This window comes from Lonchura striata, chromosome 18 (assembly GCF_050655825.1).
Source record: "Lonchura striata isolate lonStrDom1 chromosome 18, ASM5065582v1, whole genome shotgun sequence".
Classification (NCBI taxonomy): Eukaryota; Metazoa; Chordata; class Aves; order Passeriformes; family Estrildidae; genus Lonchura; species Lonchura striata.
The window spans coordinates 11,405,982-11,426,697 of NC_140720.1; the positions used below are offsets into that span (position 1 = coordinate 11,405,982).

A 20,716-nucleotide genomic window follows, 5' to 3' on the forward strand; every position below is an offset into this window, starting at 1 on the left:
CCAGCATCTCAGGCAGATCCCCGAGCTGGAGGAACTGGGAGTTGTCTGGAGGGCCAAAGGTGCAGGGGCCAAACTGCTCTGGCTGCTGGGGCTGCAGCGTGTCCCCTCCTGTCCCCTGCTGTCCCCTCCCGTCCCCTCCCTCCCCACCTGAGGCTCCGGAGGGGGCCGGGGCAGCGGAGGAAGTTCCCAAACACGGGCTGGGGGGGCTCGCGGCGGCGGAAGGAAGCGGGGGAGGGCAGGGAGGGGCCGTGCCGGGGCTGCAGCGGTGACAAACAGCGCCCGGGGCCACCAGGCACATCCCAGCTCCCTTTCTGCCCCTGGAGCTGCTGGCCAGCCCCAGCAGGAGGAGGAAGCTGAGGCTGTGCTCTGATGAGCTCATTTAGACCTCTGGGTGCTCTGAAGTTCTCTTTGACCCCAGAGTCAAAGAATGGGCTGGGTTGGAAAGGACCCTGAAGGTGATCTTGTCCCACACTGCTGCAGGTGAAGGGACACCTTTAACTGGACAAGGTGCTCCAAGTCCCACCCAGCCTGGCCTTGGACACCGAAGTTCACCTCGCACTGAAGTTCAGTTCATCAGTCTCGTTCCCTTTCCTCTCTGCTCCACACCCAGACACACTCCCTGAAACAGCAACTCCAACCCAGCCCCACACTGGGAATCGAGCATCTCAGCCCCCCAAAAGTGCCATGAAGTCAACAGCTCTGCACTCAGGCCAAGTTCTGCAGCCAGCACATCACCCTGGGTTGCCAGCACATCTCCCTGGGGTGCTGCTGCTGCTGCCCAGAGCGAGGGTCTCCAGCAGCTTTGGACGGCTGATCCTGTCCTTACACAGCCCCGAGGCTGCTGCTGGGGCCGCAGCGGCTCCAGGCGAGCCCGTGGCTCCCTGTCCCCGAGCCGCACAGGAGCGGGGCATCCCCGCCCGGCAGAGCCGCTCCGCAGCCTCCCCCACCGCCCGTCCCTCGCAGGGAAGGGGAAGCAGCGTTCTGAAAAGGGAACCTTCGTGTCTCTGGTTTTCCCCACAGCTTGTGTTTTTCATTTCTCAGAGCACATTCAGAGGATCCTGACAGGCTCTTTCTCAGCCCTTGGGAAATGAAACCGGGGCAGAGCCCTCGCTGCGGGCAGGTCTGACACCAGACCTTCCCCTTCCACCTCCCATGGAGGAGGAGAAACAACTTTATGTGACCCAGCCTGTTGAGGTGTCAGAGGTTTTCTGGCCGGTTCTGGCCTGGGAGGGCTCCAGAGCTGTCCCACTTTTAGCAGATGAGTCTGATCTGCCCTGAGCTGGCACTCCCAGCTCAGCCCCGGCTCCGGGCGGCGCTCAGGCCAAGCTGGAGTCCTCTCCTCGCTGCTCAGAGCTCCCTGCCCTGCAGCACGGGATTCCTGTCCCCGGGAAGGGGCAGAGCGCGGGGAAGAGCCGGGCCGGGAGCGGTTGCCCGTGGGCTGAGGTTTCCACCCTGTGTCCTGCCGGAGAACTGCACTGATGGAGCGGTTCAGCATCCCCCGGGGTGCAGCTCAGCCGGGCAATGAACCCCTGGAAAACACTTGCCAGGGAGCGCTGTGCCTCCGGCAGCCCCCCCGGGCCAGCCCGGAGCAGGGGCGATGTGAGGGTGCTGAAATTCCGGGGCTCCCGTGCTACCTGCGGCTCTGGTGAGCCTCAGCCCTCTGCCTCAGGCACCTCAGAGTCTCCAGAGCCATGAACCTTTCCTTCCCAGAGCAGCACAGCTCCTGGTGAGCTCCTGAGCAATCGAACCGGGCTCTGGGAGCTCGCTCTGGGCACTGCCAGCTCAGCGGTGCCCACAACAGGACTCGCTCCAGCTCCTGACAGCACTGAATAAATCTGGGCAAAAAGGAATAAATCTGGGCCATCCCTGGAGCTGGCTGCACGCTGGGCCTGTGCTGGGCTACCCCAGGCCTGGGGACAGCTGGACACGTCCCTGGGCAGCCACACAGCCAGAGGTGGAGGTGCAACACGCCAGGCTGAGAGGCCAGAGCAGCTGCGGTCTGTTCTCCTCCCCGGGGCACGCCCGGCCGAGTCCCACCCTCTCCCTGCCACTGCCCCTCCACTTTTGGGCACATATTTTATGATGGTCAAGGTGTAAATGAGGTGTAAATCTGAAAATCTGAGTGGAAACCAGAGTCCTGCACCCCTCAGGAGCTGGGCTCCGCCTTCCCAAATGCAGGGGCTGAAATACTTCAGCGAGGGACATCCCAGAGGAGCAAGGGACAGCCAGGATCCTCAGCTGGGACGCCTGGGGCTGCTCGGCCTCTCGGGAGGCTTTGCTCCCAAATGCTGCTGCAGCAGGAGGGGCCAGGTCCAGGAAAACGAGGACGGGGATCCCGTTCCGTGCCCCCGAAACGACCCCATCCCCAGCCCCATTCCGCATCCCCATCCCATCCCCAGCCCCAGCCCCAGCCCCATCCCCATCCCCATCCCATCCCCATCCCATCCCCATCCCATCCCCATCCCCATCCCATCCCCATCCCATCCCCATCCCCATCCCATCCCCATCCCCAGCCCCATCCCATCCCCAGCCCCATCCCATCCCCATCCCATCCCCATCCCCAGCCCCATCCCATCCCCATCCCCATCCCCATCCCCATCCCATCCCCATCCCCATCCCCATCCCATCCCCATCCCCAGCCCCATCCCGGGCTGGGCTCGGCGCTGGGACCCCAGCAGATGGCAGCAGGGCCTCAGGGTGAGCTCCTACGGAGCCTTTCTTTCCGCCGATTTCCTTTTTCCCCGGCTTGCTTTAAATAAGAGCGATCACCCCGTGCAAATCCACTGCAGATGCAGCTTGGGATAAACTGGACCGGGAGAGGGACATTTGCCCTGCTCCTTACCCTGCTGACAAACTCGCCGTCCTCGGCAGGCACCCGAATGCTGTGCCCACACCGCCCTCAGGAGAAAATGGGGTTTGTGGACAGGGTTTAAGGGAAAAGTGGGATAAAGATCTCACCCGAGACAAGCAAAAGAGGCTGGAAGCAGGACAGAGCCGGGTTGGAGCGGCCCGCCCTCAATCCTCCTTTGGGGGCAGGACAAGGGGAGGTGCCCAGGTGGTTCTGAGGTGCCCAGATGGGCACAGGTGGTCCTGAGTGAGACCCGCAGCCGCCCCTGGCTGAGGTTGGGAGCTGCCTTTCCTGCCGCGGACAGCGAAGAGCTTTACCAAGGGTGCGAGCATCACTCTGCTCAATGTCCGGGGAAACTGAGGCTGACCCGGAGCGCTCCATTCGCCTTCTCCCACCACCGCCTCCATCCCCGCCCCTCCGTGCCCCACTGCGCTCTCCTCCGGCACTGCGGGGCTCGGGCACGCCGGGATCCCGGGAGGGGCACGGGAAGGTTCCTGTGGCCGCAGGGGTGGCTCTGCATCAGGCCAGCCCTGGCACGGACCGGGATGGGGGCTCCGTGTCCCGGGAGGGGCACGGGAAGGTTCCTGTGGCCGCAGGGGTGGCTCTGCATGAAGCCAGCCCTGGCACGGACGGGGATGGGGGCTCCGTGTCCCGGGAGGGGCACGGGAAGGTTCCTGTGGCCGCAGGGGTGGCTCTGCATGAAGCCAGCCCTGGCACGGACCGGGATGGGGGCTCCGTGTCCCGGGAGGGGCACGGGAAGGTTCCTGTGGCCCCATCCCCGAAGCCCCGGCCGGAGCCGCTCCCGCCGACTCTCCCCGGAGCCACTCGAGGGCCACTTCATCCCCGCCTAATGCATTCTTAATTATAATTAGGTTCGGATGGCTGCCAAAAGGAGCCCGAACGCTGCGGAGCGCCCTGGGGAAGGTCCTGGAAAGGCGGCAGGGCTCTGCTCGGGGCTGGGCAGGGCTCGCTCCCAGCACCCCTGATTTTGGGGTGCCAGCGCTCGCCGTGCCCTGTCTGGTGCCAGAGGACACCTCCCTTAAGGAGGATGCGAACCCAAAGCCTGGATGGGGCTGCTGCTCGGCCCCTCTGCCCTGCCCCAGCTTTGCTGGCTCCAGCCCTACAAATCCCCCACTCCTTCCCTCAGGGAACGGGATGCTTTCTGCAATACATTTCTTTTTATTACTTCTAAACAAAGAAAGCAACAAAACGGCCCCTTCATCTGCCGTGCTGAGGCAGAGCCTGCCCCGGGACTGCCCCAGCTGCAGGCGGAGCTGGTCCCACGAGCCGCTGTCACTGCAGAGGGAATGCCGGAGAAGAAAGAGTTCATCGTCTGGCAAAGGGAGATGGAGGCTCTGGGGTCCGCGTTTCAACCATCCTGCTCCTTAGGTAGCCGAAACCCAGCCAGCCCTGCCTGCCCTGGCCCCGGCCTCTGCCACACTCCCTCCTCTCCCCTGGAAGCCCAGCCCAGGTTCCACCTTTACCTTACACCAGATTAAGGAGCTCGAATTCCTTTCACAGGGCAGGAACACTCCCGCTAAGATCAGGGTCTCAGCTCCAGGACCTTCCACAGGTCCCGTACAAAACTGTGATCGAGACAGAAAATCTCTGCACGGGCCAATTTCTTATGCCAGAGCCAAAAATCTCCAACATGGAGTGACACCAGTGATGTTCACTGTGCCCAGAAACAATTCTGAAATGCGGGTGAGGAACAGTCTCTGCTCCATTTCATTATTTTAAGGGAATATTGCTATTTTAGAGGGCCGGGGGGCAGTGCTCAGTGCACCGCTGGGGTGCCGTGTCCTGCCTCTCCCTCTGCTCGCACCTCCGGCCTCTCCAGCTGCATTCCCCAGCCCCGCAGCGCTCGCTGGAGCCGCCGCTCACACTCCTCTGAGCAGCCCAAGGCCCGAAGGGATCGGTTTTCCCGGAGTAACAGCGGGCTGGGATCAGGAGGGAAGGGCTTTGCTCGCTGTCACCCGCCCCGGCAGGCCCAGGTGTGGGTGGCTCTCACTCAGGGCAGGTTTTCTCCCGGGAGCAGTCACGGTGCCCGGCGCTCCCGAGCTGTGTCCGGCAGTGCCGGGGGAGTGAAGGGGCAGCCGGCTGGGGACACCAAACTCGTGTGCAAAATGCGGTGTGGGCTCAGAGCCGGCCGCTTTGGGACAGGGATGCCCAGAGTCCCCAAAAGCCGTCATGGCACCGCGGCTGGGTGGTCTCCTGGGTTTTGGTGGTGGGGATTTGTGAATTGCTCTGGTGCCCCTCTGTCAGGCAGACCCACAAATACTGCACATAAAGGGAAAAGTCCTAAACTGTGGAGCAGGAAGCCCTGTGCAACGGGTGGAGTTGCTTCAGGTGCCCTGAGATCCAGAGATGCAGAGTGGCACCAAAACCTCAGTGAAATGTCTCTGGATCAAACATTTCACTGAATAAACTGAATGTCCCCATCCCCTCCTCTCCACACATATCCCCAGCAATATTTATACAGAAATCTGCCTCCTCCAAGCCTGTTTCCCACGCCTCAGAGTCCTGCAGAGTCCTGCAGCTCCCTGAAATCGGGGCACAGAGACACGCAGGGATATTCCCTCCATCAGTGCAGGGACGTTTCTCCGGCTGTGCCGGGACATTCGCAGTGGCTGAGCTCCCCGCTCGGGTATTTCTGTGCCCTGGAGCTCCGGACATTGCTGTGAGGTCACCAAGTCCCTCTTGTCCCACTCCTGTACTGCATTGCTCAGAACAGAAATTTGGATTGGAAACAGCTTCCAAATGTCAGGTAACGTTGTTCGGGGCACAGGAGGAGCCGGGCTCTTGAGGGTCCGTTCCGTTCGGAGCCCGTTTTTCCCTGGGTGAGCCCCGGCAGCGTTTCCCAGCCTCAGCTGGGTTTGCGCCGTGCTCCATCTGCACCCATCCAAACGAAGCCGTTGTTTCCGTAGGGAAGCACACAAAGAAATCAAAGGGTTTGACAACCCAGAAGCGCCCCAGTTTTCCGGGGGATATCTGGGAGCCGCGGCGCTGCAGCGGCTGAATCCACCTGCGGGCTGCCGGCAGCGCTGAGCCGCTCCGGGCGAGCCTGGCTCCTGCTCCCCTGGCTGCCGCCTGTCCCGCAGCTCTGCTGCAAATAAATCAAATATTACTCACTGAGCTTCCCAGCCCGCCTGCCCGAAAGAAAACATTTTGCAAGAGGAAATATAGTATTCCGGAGGCTTATCTCACTTGGTGGCAATTGTGGGTGTATAATTGAAAACCGAGTTGATCATTAGAGGTTCACAGAGATGCTGAATAGCCCAGTGTTCGGTGGTCTCTGCCAGCCACGGCCAATTTACATTAAAGGCTTGATTCCTTCTCCAGCCCACTTCTCAGCCCCTGGGAAATCTCCTTGGTGCTTATTCCTCGTTTGCAAGGAAAAGCCTTGCCTGGCTCCGCTGTCGTTGCTGCTCAGGCTGAGCCGGGATGTCCCTCACTGACCGTGGGCATTGGCAGAGGATTCTGCATCAGCCCCAAAATTGTCCAACACTGAGTCAGGCTTGACCCGCCGTTCCCTAAACGATTACTTTTAAATGTAAAATTCCTTCCTTTTTTTTTTTTTTTTTTTTCCCTTTTTTTCCTATGAATGAGAGGAGCCAGAGGTGTGGTCTCCCGGGAACTGAAGAGAAAACTGGATTAGGGGCCAAGCAGATACAAAGCGATCGGGGAAATTACACTTGTTTGGGAGCAAAGCGTAAATATTAGAGCGACAATAATAACAATAACTGCCTGCCGGGAGCCACAGAGCTTTAGGGCGGAGGATTAAATGTCATGTGCAAATGTTGTCATCTGTGCTGGCAGAGAGACATCAGTCCGGGAAGAGCCAGCGGTGCCTTCTTCCCTAATTCCCTTGGAACCGGCCTTACCCCCTTTCTCCGCGGTGTTCCTATGACCCTCCGAGCCAAGCAACGCGAACCAAGTTATGGATCGGCATCCCTGCACAATCCCTCGCCCTCCCTCTTCTCTCTCTCATGGCAAAGAAGCGACCGCTGATCATTTTCGCCTGCCCGAGCCGGCCCTTCGGGAATTTGGGAATGCTCCGGGCTCGCTCCGCGGCGGCTCCGCTGCTGATAAAGCTCCGCAAACGGGCTGGGGACAGCGGGGCTGCTCCTCCCCGCGCTGCGGGACCGGAGAGTCCCTGGGACGGGGAGTGCCGGGGGTCCGCCGGGCCCGTGAGCGGCACAAGCGGCCTCGGCCGAGCCGCGGCCCCGGTTCAGCCCCGCGCCGAGCCCCGCCGGAGCCGGAGCCGGGGAACCGGAGCGGGACCCGCGGCCTCTCCTCGGTGCTCCGCCCGGCTCCGGCCGCCGCTGCCCCCGCGCCTGCGGAGCGAAGTTCGGGGGGTTGGAGGCGAGCAGCCCCGGCCGCCCGCCGTGCCCGTGTTTCAAAGATCGCGGAGATATTTTCACACCTCAAACCGCCGCCCCCCTCTCCCCTCCAGCCCCCATCGCCTTGATTTAGCCCTTGGTAATTAATTTGGCATTTCAGAATAGCTACTGGGGTGGATAATGGCCTCATTCATCTCCCCAGCCTAATCTGAACAGAATCTGGAAGAAAAGCTTTCAGAAAGACAGAAACTGCCATTCGGCAACCGCTCAAAAGAACTGTCACTCCAGGGGAATAAATCGCTCCTGATTATTTCAACCCGGGTCTTCTCTGCTTTTCCAGCCGCTGCCGGTCCCGCCGGGGAACGGCCCCCCGAGAGCCGAGGAGAAGAGCCGCTCGGGCTTTCCCCCTCCCTTCTCCGAGCCCGAGCGGTGCAGGGGGAGGTGGGCGAGGAGCAGCGCATTGTTCCCGGCGGGGAGGACGAGCTCCGGCACCCGAAGCCATTTGACTTTTAAAACAGGCTCCGAGCGCCGGGGCCGCCTTTCCCGCTGTCCCCGGTGCGGCTGAAATCAAGCCCGTGCCGGTTCTCCGTCCCGGGGGCTTCTCCCGGCCCAAACGCGGGGGAACGGGGACGCTCCGCTCTGCCCCGGCCCGGCTCGGCCCAGCCCGGCCCGGCCGCGCTCCCGGGCAGGGACCGGGCGAGCGGAGACGAAGCTCCGGTGTGGTCCCAGCCGTGCTTCGTTCCCGGTGCAGGCAGCGGAGATGCTCCGGCGCTGGTACCAGCGGGGCTCCGGCCCCGGCTCTGGTACCGGCGATGTTTCGGCATCTCACCGGGGCTGACTTCGGCAAGGATCTGTCCCCTCCCCAGGCAGGGCAGGGCCGGGGCTGGCTGGTGCTTCATGACAGGAAAATCAAATTCGAGGAGGGGAGCGATCCGTGGAGGGCACGGGCTGGTTCCCGAGCATCCCCCGTTCCACCCGCCCGGGACGGCCCCGGAAGGGCCCGGCAGACTCGGGCCCGGGCCCGGCGAGCTGCGCCTCGGTCCCCGGAGCTGCTTACACGAATTTAATAGCTCGAGGGCGAGGTAATTAGAGGAGAAAGCCTCAGTAAATCACGTTAATGACCGCAAGAGCCATTAAAAACCCCGGGGGTTGTGAAACACCGAATAAATCCAGCGAGAAGGGCAGGCGGGAGGCGAGAGCCGCAGCCCCGGGAAGGCCGGTGGGCAGCGCGGAGCCCCGCGCTCGGCAGCGCCGGGAGGTTGTTAAATTAACACCCTGCTAATGGGATTAGGCAGCACCTCGGCTTTGCGGGGAGTTCCGCGGGGCCAAGCTTTCTGACATTCACCCCAATTTTTGCTGTGAGGCGGTGAAGGACCGTGCGGGCTTTGGGGGGTCACCAGGCGACCTTTAGGAACCCTCGCGGATCCTAAAGGAGCGCTGACATTTCAGCCCTGCCCTGCGCGCTGGGGGCATTCCCTGGCCGTGGTCGGGCCGGCGAGAGGGTCCGGGAGCGCCCGGAGCACCCGGAGCCAGACCCGCATCTTTCCCCGGCAGCGGCACCTGCTGCGCCCGAGCCGTGCCCGGTCCCGTCCCTGCGCCTCCCCGGCACAGCCCGGGCACGGAACCCGCGGCGGCCGCTGGTCCCGGGCACGCGTGGCCGAAGGAAAAGCGCCGGGCGAGCAAAGCGGGGAATGGCAAACGCCGAGCGGAGGCGCTGGTGGAGGCACCTGCAGGGCTCTGAGGGTCCGAACCTGGGGCTCCGGGCTGGGCATTCCCATCCCTGCGGAGAGCCCGCACGGCCGGCGATATCCCGGGGCTTCCCGCAGCCCTGTCCCGGCCTGGCCCCACGGTTCGGGACAGCTTAGCCTAAATTATCCCACTCCCTCCTTGAGGTGCCCTCCCAGAGCTGGATGGGAGCACACACCCCCATCGCAGCTCTGCAAATAGAGCCGCGATCCTTGAGTGGGGTTAAAACTTTCTCCGGGGCTGGGGGATGCCGGGACTGTCCGGAGTGTCCCGGACTGCGGCCGGGTCCCGGTGGCTCGGTGGGAGCAGGGGACCGGACCTCCCCCAGCCCGGGCCGGCTCATCCCCATCCGCGCACTCCCCTCCCCTGCCCCGGCCATGGGGGGCGCCGGCAGCGGCCCGGAGGGGCCCATTCCCGGGGAAGAGTTAACAAATCCCGGGAGCGGCGGGGCTGGGGGGCGGCTGGGGGTCCGGGGGGAGCGATGGGGGCAGGGAGGCTGCGGAGCCCCGCTGCCCTGCAGGGAAGGCGGTTGCATTGCCAAAGACGCCCCGCTGGGCTAGCAGACCCGGGAGCAGATTAATCAGGCACTAATTCAATTTACAACAACCACTTTTATTCAGCTCGGTGGCAAGGAATTCAAAGCGCGGAGAGGGGCGGAGGAGAGGAGGGGGCGGAGGCCGGCCCGGGGCTCGCCGCTGCCCGGGCAGCCCCCGCCGCCTCGGGCCGGGCTCTCCGGGGAGGGGACCGCGCCGCCGTGCCAGGGCCCGGCCGCTTGAGTGACACGGCGTGGGCAGCGCTCCGAGAGAGGGCACCTCCGTTGGAAAAATAAAAGTGCCCTTTTAATCAAAGAGGGAGGGAAGGGGGGCGAGCGGGGCGGCCGGGAGCCGAGGCAGGGAAACGCCGCTCCCGCCCGGGACCGTCTCTCCGGGGTGTCGGTGCCGTCCCCGGGGCTGTCCCCGGCCGGGATCGCAGCGGCAGGAGCGGAGCCCGAGTGGGTCCGGGGGGCAGCGGCCGTCGGGGGCGGCCCCTCGGCACCGGGGGTCCGCCGGTGGGTGGGAAGGGGAGAGCGGGGCTGGGCCACGGCCCGGTGTGGGACAAGTGCCGCCCTTTAACCCCTTCCTCGCCTTAACGGGAGAGCAGACAAACTGCAGAGCGAGGTGGGGGCAGCAAGAGGCGCCGCGCAGCCCCTTGTGCCCCGTCTGTCCGGGCGCTGTGATAGAGACACTGCCCCTCTTCCCCGAGATCTGCCTCCTAAAACCACCTGCCGAATGTCGCCAGGCCGGGCAGTTCCCGTGCTGTTTCCCCCCACTACACTTCCCCGGCACCGGGTTCTCTGTCCCAGGGCTGCGGAAGCCCCCTCGGGGCCGTGTCCTTTCCGATCCAGCTGAGGGGTCGGTCCCTGTCTGGCCCGGAGGGCAGGCGAGGCCAGCAGGGACCAGGTGGGACATGTCCCCGTCCTGATCCCCCCGCTATCCCCACAGGTGGGCGTGGGGCTCCTCCCGGCCGCTTCCCCCCTTCCCGCTCCACGCCCACGAGCATCCCCGGCTGCAGGGTGCGGGGCCCGGCTCCCGTAGCCCCGTCGGGGGCACGGGGTGCGGCGGGAGGACGAGGGTCCTCGCCCGGCTCCTCGGGCGGCCCGGGAGCCCCGCGGCGGAGCTGGCGCCCATCACCGCGGTGTCGAGGCGGGCTCCGTCCCGCTCCCATCCCCCCCGCCCTCCCCGAGGCCTGTGCGCGTCTCTGGCTGAGCCGCCAGTGGATGTCGTTGTTCTGTTCCTTGAGCGCGATGTCACTCCTTTAGCATGACCTCAAACGCGGCGGGGGCTGGGACCGCCAGTCATTCTCCGTGCGAGGGCCGGGGCGGGAGGCAGGCGGGACCCAGCCCCGCCGCCAGCCCCACTTTTGTGGTGCCGCCGCCGTCGCGGTCTCCCCTTTCTCCGCGGGGCTGGCCGCGGGGCGGGCGATGCTCCGGGCTCCCTGAGCCGCCGCACCGCGTCCCCGGCCGAGGTGCCCCGCGGAGCGGCGCGGTCGAGCGGCGGCTCCCCGGTCTGCCCCGTGTCCCCACGCCGCGCGGAGGTCGCGCAGGATGCCGCGGAGGGGAGCGGAGGCGCCGCTGGCCCTGCTGCTGGCGGCGGCGTGGCTGGCGCAGCCCCTGCGCGGCGGCTACCACGGCGTGAACATGTTCGCCGTGCAGACCGCCCAGCCCGACCCCTGCTACGACGAGCACGGGCTGCCCCGCCGCTGCATCCCCGACTTCGTCAACTCGGCCTTCGGGAAGGAGGTGAAGGTGTCCAGCACCTGCGGGAAGCCGCCGTCGCGGTACTGCGTGGTGACGGAGAAGGGCGAGGAGCAGGTCCGCACCTGCCACCTCTGCAACGCCTCCGACCCCAAGCGCGCCCACCCGCCCTCCTTCCTCACCGACCTCAACAACCCGCACAACCTGACCTGCTGGCAGTCCGACAGCTACGTCCAGTACCCCCACAACGTCACCCTCACCCTGTCCCTCGGCAAGAAATTCGAGGTGACCTACGTCAGCCTGCAGTTCTGCTCGCCGCGCCCCGAGTCCATGGCCATCCACAAGTCCATGGACTACGGCAAGACCTGGGTGCCTTTCCAGTTCTACTCCACGCAGTGCCGCAAGATGTACAACAAGCCGAGCCGCGCCGCCATCACGAAGCAGAACGAGCAGGAGGCGGTGTGCACCGACTCGCACACCGACGTGCGGCCCCTCTCCGGCGGCCTCATCGCCTTCAGCACCCTGGACGGCCGCCCCACCGCCCACGACTTCGACAACTCGCCCGTGCTGCAGGACTGGGTAACGGCCACCGACATCAGGGTGACCTTCAGCCGCCTGCACACCTTCGGCGACGAGAGCGAGGACGACTCCGAGCTGGCCCGCGACTCCTACTTCTACGCCGTGTCCGACCTGCAGGTCGGCGGGCGCTGCAAGTGCAACGGGCACGCGTCGCGCTGCGTCCGGGACCGCGACGACAGCCTGGTGTGCGACTGCAAGCACAACACGGCCGGGCCCGAGTGCGACCGCTGCAAGCCCTTCCACTACGACCGGCCCTGGCAGCGAGCGACGGCCCGGGAGGCCAACGAGTGCGTGGGTGAGTCCCGGCCGCGGGCGCGGACACCGGCGCGGGCGGGAGGAGGACGGGGACGGGGCGCGGAGGTCCCGGAGGGGAGGCAGGGGGAGGGCAGAGCGAAGGAGCCGCGAAAGACACGGGGACATCCAGGGACACGCCGAGCAGCGCGGGGACAGCCAGGGACACGGGGAGCCGTTCGGGGACACGCAGAGACGCGGAGAACGGGATAGAAGGAGGACGCTGAGGTACCGGAGAGCGTAGGGGTGAGGACGGGACACCGAGGGACCTCGGAGCGGGGATGTGAAGGCACCCTGGAGCGCAGGGGATGGGACACTGAGGCGCCCGGCAGCTCAAGGCAGGGGACACTGAGGTACTCGGGAGCCCGCTGGTGACAACACCGAGGGACCTCCAGGTGCAAAACGGCGGGCACGGGGAGCCTGGGACCACCGGGCAGGGCACAGGAATTTGGGGCAGGGGCTACCGAGAGCCGCAGGGGACGGGGACACCGGAGGCACCCGGCGGCGCGGGACGGGGCTAGCGGGGGACTCCGATGGGCAGAGCAACGGGGAGCTCGGAAACGCGAGGCAGGAAAAACCAAGGAGCTCGGGAGAGGGGATAAGGGGCATTCAGGATTCCGGGAAAACGCCGGTCGTGTCCGCAGGAACGCGCAGGGCCCTGGCCCGGGGGGGCCCGCGGCCCGGCTCCGGTCCGGGATCCCGGAGCTCGCCGGCAGCCCCGCTCTCTTCCCGGGACACGGCTCAGCCGCCACGAGCCCGAGAGGCGCCTCGAACGGCGGGACGGGGACCGGGGACCGGGACGGGGACCGGGACGGGCTCTGGCCCCTTCCGGAAGGGAAGGCGGCCGGGAGCAGGGCAGGGAAGCCGGGCAAAGCCTCCAGCTCCCGCCCCTGCATCCTCAGGAGCTGCGGGCGGCCCTGGGAGGCGGCGGCGGGGACTTGAAGGAGCCCCAGGGCCAAAAGAGAAGCGGGCAGCAGCCGGTTCGTTCCATCTCGAGCGAGAAACACGCGCCGTGCTGGCTGTCCCGGGCGGACAGAGTCCCCCTGTGCCTGTGCCGAGGTGGACAAGGGTTAAGGGTCCGGGCAGCTCTTCCCCGGGAGTCCCCGCACATCCCGCCGAGCGTTGCCTCCGATCTTCCACCCCCGCTTCCCAGCGGGATCCCCGCGGGCTGCCGCGCCTCTCCTCGCGGTTTAGGGGGCCGGGGCTCAGCCGTGCGCCCGTGGGGACCCGGCCCGGGTTGGGATGGCCCCGGCTGGGCTCCGCTCCCCGCACCGGGACCCCCCGGCCCCGCGGAGCGCAGCCCCGGCCCCGCCGCCGCCGCCGCCGCCGCCTTGTTTACACGGAAAACACGGCCCCGTCTTCCAAAATATTTGCAGCTCCGACTATAGGAAAAAACCCTCGCCGAGCGGCCAGCCTTGGCCGCCTTTTTTTTTTTTTTTTTTTTTTCCTTTTATTTTGTTTTCTTTCCCTTCTTTTCATTTTTTTTATTTTTTTCCTCAAATCACAATCAGATGTGTGCTTTGCGGACAGCGCAATTTCTTCACCGGGGAGGCACGGCCAAGCCGGGTTATCTGGCGGGGTAGGGGTCCGGTGGCACCGGGGCACACGCGGCGGCGGCTCCGGGGTCCCGGCGGCCTCGGGGCGATGCTCGGCCCCGCCGCGGAGCCCCCGCTGCCCCGGGACGGGGGAAGCGGCCGGGGGATGCCGCGTCCCGAGGGAGAGCGGCGGTGCCCCGAGGCTGCCGGGCTCGGCTCCGGCTTTGCTTTTCCGCCGTCCCGCGGCTCCCGCGGCCCGGAGCGCTCGGGTTCGGAGCTCCGCGTCTCGCTTACGTCCCAGCGCTGGCTCTTGCCCAGCGGCGGGGCCGGGGGGGCAGGAGGGGTCCGGCTCCCCCAGCCTCAGCCCCGCTCCCTGCCTGCAGGGTCACCGCTATCAGCGATGCCGTGAATTTTGGCGCGGTGACGAGGCGCTAGCGGACCCTCTGTCTACTCTGCAGGACCCCCAGACTCTCCTGAAAACGCTTCTATTCACTTATTGTGCTGGCGCCGTGCTCCTACCATCCTTCTCCCTTCCAGTGTATTTCCAATAAAAGGAAAGCAAGTTCCCAGTTTCCAGTAAAATATGTCACTTTTATGCCAGGCTTTGCATTTCAGACCATGTGCAGTCCTCGCCGCGTCAGACTTCTGCAAACGAAAATCGCTGTTTTTTCCTTTTCCACCGGCTTTGCTGGGAAACGAATGTTTTGCGAGGACGAAGCTACCGTAAAACAATTTTCCGCAGCCCAGTCCGGCTGCTCCTTCCCCGGGGCTGCACCTATCAGCCTGCAAAGCCCCGCGCTGCCCTGCCAAGCCCACACCGCCTGGAATAATCCCCGCAGATAAAGATCACAATAACCCCATTCAGCTCCCACCCACTCGCTCATGACCGTCGGCCCACCCTGGTTTCTCTCCCAAATCCCAGAGAAAGTCAGGCCGGGGGCAGCGCGGCCGCGGAGCCCGGGCAGGGCAGGGGCGAGCGGGCGCTGCTGCCGAGCTCCTCCGGCGCTGCGCGGGGACCGGAGCGGCCGGAGAGCTCCGGGGCATCAGCCAAACCGGCTGAATTTGCATCGAGTAGCGCTGGGAGAAACGGTTCCTTTTTTTTTTTTTTTTTTTTTTTTTTCCCCACTGAATTTAATTTTTCCTTTCTAGAAAATCGTTGGGAGCTTTATTTTTATTTTTCTTTTCATCCAAAGAGGAAAAATTATAGAATGTGTCTGCTTTGCTTAAAAATTTGGGTGTTTTTTTGGTAAGGCCATTCCCCCTGCCAAAACTGAATCTTTGTTCCTATTCATGCTTATTTGGGGCTGAAAAAGAAATGCTCTGGAGTTTCTGACAGAAAGTCAAAATTTCCCATGGGAATGCTTTTTGTCAGCCAGATCAGATTTTTCTCTATAGCTCCTTGCGAGATCCCAGCACAGCACGTGGAGAGGACAGGGCTTGTCCCAAGGAGGTGTTCTCCAGGGATCTGCTCCTGCTGAGCTTTTCACAGCTTCAGGTTCCCATCAGCTTTACCTGGCAAGGAACTTATCCACGTAGAGCTTGGCCTTGGGTCCGGCTTTGGCCGGGCGCCTGGAGTGAGAGCTCCAGGGAGGACTCGGCTTGGAGAAGAGCTCGGAGGTCTGTTCTCCATCCTGCCTCTCTCCAGCGCCGCTGGGCTGGCTCTTTGCTCAGCACTGGTGCGGCCCAAGCCCCTTCTCCAGCCCAGCTTGTCCTGATGCAGCTTCCAGCTCCCCCAGGAGAGGAACTGCAGCTGGGAAAGGTCTGAGCTAAAACGCTGTCAGAGCTCAGCTGCTGGTGAGCTCGTGGGGACACAGGAAAACGCAGGCGGGGTCTTTGATCAGATTTAACGTCACTAAAATACCACAGGCAGCACTCCACAATTTCTGCAGGGCCACGGTGTCATTCAGAGCACCGGGACAAGCAGCCTCCCTTCGCTTTGCACAGAGCACCTCTGCCTCTGCCTGGGATCAAGCAGCGCTGGCCAGGCGCAGGCTGCGTGCCCCGACAGGCACTGGGGGAATCCAGAGCCCATTCCAGAGGCGGCTCTGGAGCCCCCAGCTTTCCCCACGGAGCCAGGAGATGCTCCCACACCTGCACGTGTTCCTGGCGCAGCGCTGGCCGCAGGTGCCGGGCGCCGCTCGGAGTTTGGCCTCCGCGGTGCCTCCGGAGCGTTTAACAAAGCCGGGAGCGAGCGCAGGGGGAGCAAGGAAACACATTGTGCTCCAGATAGGGGATTTGGCACGGGCAGCGCGGGGAGCTGGTGTTGGACAGGCTCTGCTGCGCTGCCGAAAGGTTCCCAGGCTGGGATGTGTCTCATGTCAGAGCAATTTCTGAGCAAGTTCTTATTCAGCGGAAAGGAAACTGCTCCTCGGACGAGGAGCGCACCAGGAACTCTGAGAGAAGCGCCCACCAAACTCCCCCAATGAAAAACTTCCTTCCAGTCAAACTCGGGCCTTTACCAGCTCCGTGGTGGTCCAGGGAGGCATTTGCAGGGCAGGGATTGCTAAAATAGCAAAGGGGCCCCTGCACCCTCATCACAGCCAGGCAAATCAGATCCTCCCACACAACCAGCTCCTCTCACTCTGCTCCCTCAGAGGACGGGAGGGATTTCATGCCAGGGAGTTCCTGGTGTGCCTTATTAAAATCAGGTGATCCCTTTCCTTTTTCCTGCATTAATCACCCCACCCCAAAAGCTTTCCCAGTTCCCACCCTGTAACCATTTTCCCCGGGCTGGCACAGTGGGATATTGGGGATGGATATTGGAGAGCCTCAGGAGATGATCCCTTCCCATTCTCCTTGGCCTCCAAATGGAGGAAGGGCTCAAGCTGGTGGTGGTTTGGCTTTGTCCTACTGGACAGTCCCTGCAGGAGCTGCTTGGGAGCCAGAGCCTCTCTGCAGGGTCCCAGCACCCCGAGCCAGGCAGAGCGGGAGCCGGGCGAGGCCTGGGCTGCAAACATCCATCCCTTCTTGCCTGGAGAAACAGCCACACACCCAGCCTGGGCAGAGGGCTCTGAGCAGGATCCCCAAGCTGCTCCTGCAGGAGCCCCAGGGTCCCACAGAGAGTCCCCTGGGTGTCAGAGCAGGATCCCCACAGTGAAACCTCCTTTGTCCACCCGAGGCAGGTGCTGGTGCCTGGATCTGGCAGCAGAACTCAGCTCTGCCTGTGGCTGGATCCAGCCAGGCTTCAGGATTTTGGAGCTGCTCTGTGCTGGTACCTCCTGATGACAACAGGAATGCTCATCATTTCTGATACCCAGGTTTATCTTGGGCCTCAATTTCCTTCATGGGAACAAAGGAAACTGCAGCCGGGGCAGCTCCAGCAGCAGCAGCTGGAGCAGGGCTGGACTCCTCATGGCTCCGTGTCCATCCACGGAGCCGCAGGTCCGTCCTGCCCCGCCGGGTGCAGCTCCCAGGGCTGTGCTGGTGGGGAGGCACACGAGCAGGGGTGACTCTATCGCTGAGCAGATGGGTGCTCTAGCCATAGAAATTCGGGCCCAGGGGCTGCTGAGGCTCCCATTGGAGCCTCCCAAGGGAGCCTCGCATGGGCAGAGCTTTCTCACAGGCTTTTATTCTCAGGAAGCTTAAAGTTAAACTGATTTCCAACAGAAAGGTTTTTACACCAACAAACAAACAAACAAAAAAGCGCAGTTAAGGCTAAAACAAAGCCAGGCTTGGCACTCCGGGTTGGACACTTGCCTTCCCTTGAGCTTGTCCACGGCTAATCTCTGCCCTCCTCTTTCTGGGCCAAATCTTGTCATCCTTATTCAGCCTCGCTGTCCTCGCCTCGCAAACTCCCTGTGCCTGCCCGGGACGTGCTGCTCTCCAGGGATGGAGCAAAAAGCACCCGAGGGCTCTGGAATCCCCACTGCCTGTAAAAGCACTCCCAGGGTTCTGAGATTTCTGTCTGGGAATATCAATGTGTCTCTATATTCTTAATTTATCTCCCCTTCATCCTCAGGGATGGGAGGTGGATTTTTGTGACCACAGAGGGTTGATGCCTTTTTGGCCCCAGAGCTCTCCTGACTCCCTTTTGTGACACCCAGCTTTTTGGTAGTGGGTTTGGAGGCTCTCGTGCTTTTTATGGGACTGCAGGATTTCATTCCAGGGAGCTCCTGGTGTCTCTTATTAAATTTAGGTGATTTCTTTTCTCTGCCCTGATTGATGGCCCACCTCGGAAGCCTTCACAGTTCTCATCCTGTCTGTGACCTCCCTGTGCTTGGGCTGTGCGAGCAGAGTTTTATTGAGGATTTTCTGGAGGATTTCAGGGTGCTGTGTTGAGTTTTTCCCCCACCAGTTCTGTGCTGGGGGACATCCAGGGCAAAGGAGATCATGGTGGGGACGGCAGGAGCAGCCTGGGCACCCACCTGGCACTGCAGGGGCTGTGGATCATCCAGCCACTTGTTGCCGTCAAGCAGCAGAAAACCCCAAAGCAGCCCCAGAACCCATCAGATCCCATATTTACGGTTTCCTGGGGAGCTCTGGCACAGCTGCCCGGAGCCAGGCCCGGGGCAGGGCTGCATCCCAGCGCACGGTGAGGGGTTCACACGCTCAGCCGGCAGGATGGTTTATTTGCGGCACGTTCCTCATGGCACGGTCCCCTGTTCTGGGGAGGGAAGGGAGGGGATTTGCTGCCAGGGTCAGCCCGTGCGGAGGGCTCAGGGCCGGGCCCCAGGGCGCCTCCGGAGCGGTGGCTGCGCTTGGCCTCGGCCGCTGCCGCCAGCGGGGAATGTTTGCTCTGCATGGACCGAGCTCCCGTGCCCGGCATCCCTGCCAGATCCCCGCTGCTCCCCGCATGGGGCGGGCACGGCGGGGCGGGCACGGCTCGGCCTGGCACGGCTCAGCCTGGCATGGTCAGCCTGGCACGGCTCAGCTGCCTCTGCTGCCCCGCGGGACAGGGACAAGCGGGTCTGAACAGGGGACAAAGCACGGGACAGGGACAGGGACAGGGACGGGGACAGGGACAGGGACAGGGACAGGGACAGGGACAGGGACAGGGACAGGGACAGGCAGGCTCTGCAGCCGGGGCAATCCCGGCTCTGCCCGCTGCAGGCTCGCTCCATCCCCACTGACCACACTCCAAAGAGTCCGGGGAGCTGGGATGCGGCTGGCTGGAGTGACAGGCAGGCTTTTAAAAAGATATCTGTGTAATGGATTTCATTTATAAGGGGATTAGGATGCCCTGGGGACTGATAAGGAGACGGGGAGGCTTTTCCTGCTCTCAGCCAGGGCAGCTGGAGGCTCTGGGAGGCAGCGGAACGGGACTCGGCCGCTCCCGATCCGCCCAGGCAGCAGCAGAGGGAGCCGGGGCACGGAGGGGCTCAACCCTCCCAGAGCAGGGGTTTGCTTCAGGCTCAGCAGAAAACGGGGACTCGGTGTGGGGAGGGGAAATCCTGCCTTCTTTTGGGAGATACCAGAGGAGCGTTCTGAACCGGGAGAGCGCGGGAATGGGAGAGGCTCGGCTCTGCTGGGAGATGGCTTTAGGGAAGAATTTTGTGCACTGCTGCTTTTAGTGGAGACTGGAGTTTAAAAAGCGATGGAGTGATGTGGGCAGAGAGGTTGTTTTATTCTGGGGCTCGGCAGGCACGCTGAGGTCTCAGCTGGCACGGGGGGCATCGACAGCACAAACTGGGCATGGAACTGCTGCCCACAACAGGCACTCCTGCACCGCCGGGATGCCGCAGGGCAGGGAAAGGAACAGGCAGGGAAAGAGCCTGGATCATGTCCCACACACAGCTGTGAGACTGTGGCAGAAATCTTCCTGGGCAGAAATTTTCCTTTCCAGCCTTTTCAAAGTGTCTTGTGAGTGACGGAAGGGCTGAAAATTGTGTCTGCATCCCCCATCTGGACAGAGGGTTGGAGAGCGGGGAAGGAGCAAACCTTTATTTCACTGTCTCCTGCAAGTACAGGCTTTCTCTAAATTATTCCACAGAAGGGCTGGAAGGGGCCTCTGGCTTCGCCCAGTGCCTGTTGTCCCAGGCTGTGGCTGCTGGAGGAGAGGGACCCCGCTTGGGCTGAGCCTGGGGGATCTGACAATCGCAGCCCTCGGCCCAACTCCTGCTCCCCTGGGGATGGAGAGGCTGCTAAAGATGAGCCCAGGAGTCCTTGGCCCTCTCCTACCAAAAATAACAAAAAGAGATTGTGTGGGCAGGTGAGTGGAAAATCCAGCACAGGTAGCGGGGATCAACCTTGGGAACTTCTGCTTGAGGATCAAAGCTGCTGCACTCCTGTTTGGGAGAGGATGGAGAGCCCAGGCCTAGACCCAGTACCCCAAATTTCCCCTGGGAAAGGGCAGAAATGCCATGAGGGGCAGGGGCAGGCAGAGCAGTGACACAGGCTGGGAGCAGTCCGGCTCTGTGGGGTTATTTTACAGCAGATTTATCCTTTTTGACGTGCTGGGGTGGGAACCTCTCTGCCAGCAAGAAATAGGGCCAGAATTTGACGGTGCCTCGTGGAGAGGGGACAGCAGTGCCCAGGTTCTCAGGCACGGTGGAGGCAGGCAGGCAGGGAGGGAGGGAGGTGTCTCCCCGTGTCCCAGGTGGGGTTGCAGGAGGAGCACGGCAGGAATGCTGCTGGCTCAGCAGCCCCGGCTCCGGGCTCGGTGCCACGTCCGTGCTGGGGCTGGAGCCCAGCTGCTCCCTCCGGTCCCGTCCTCGCAGCCGGGGCGCTCCGAGCCCAGGCCCGGCACGGAAAGATGGATGAGGCGTCCACGTCATCTTCCCTGCGGTATTTCGGGGCCATCCATCACCCAGATCCCCGCCAGGCCGCGCTGGGTGGATCACTGCGATCCGGGCTTTGCTTTGACCAAGGCCAACAATCTTCATTGGAATTATCATTCGTTATCCTATGGGAACAATTAACATCCCTTAATGGCAGCTCTGTGGGTATTTAGGGTGCAGGCTCAGGCGGTCAGACCACAGTGGGTGAGAACAGCACATCTGACTGGAAGAGGGAATTTTAACACTCACTGGGGACTGCCCCAGCGCTCGCTTTGCTCTCGCAGCCCCGAAAGGACTTTCCTTCAGGGTCTGGAGTGTCACCTCTGCCTGGACAGGAGATGCTCTGGGGAGAGCTGAGCCCTGCGTGCAGGGAGGGGAGGAGAGGGGAGGGAGGGGCAGTGCAGGCAGTGCCTAAACCCCCCTGT

The 20,716-nt window shown here is 63.2% G+C and overlaps 1 protein-coding gene across 1 annotated transcript in view; it reads left to right on the top strand.

Annotated features, from left to right (window-relative positions):
- Positions 1-10,863: 10,863 nt before the first annotated feature.
- The window catches only part of NTN1 (netrin 1), a 76,315-nt gene continuing 66,462 nt past the window's right edge, over positions 10,864-20,716 (top strand). Inside the window, exon 1 of the mRNA XM_021539076.3 lies at positions 10,864-12,044. Coding sequence (XP_021394751.1) covers positions 11,021-12,044 — 1,024 coding nt within the window. The 5' untranslated portion in view covers positions 10,864-11,020. The remainder of the gene's footprint in view (positions 12,045-20,716) is intronic.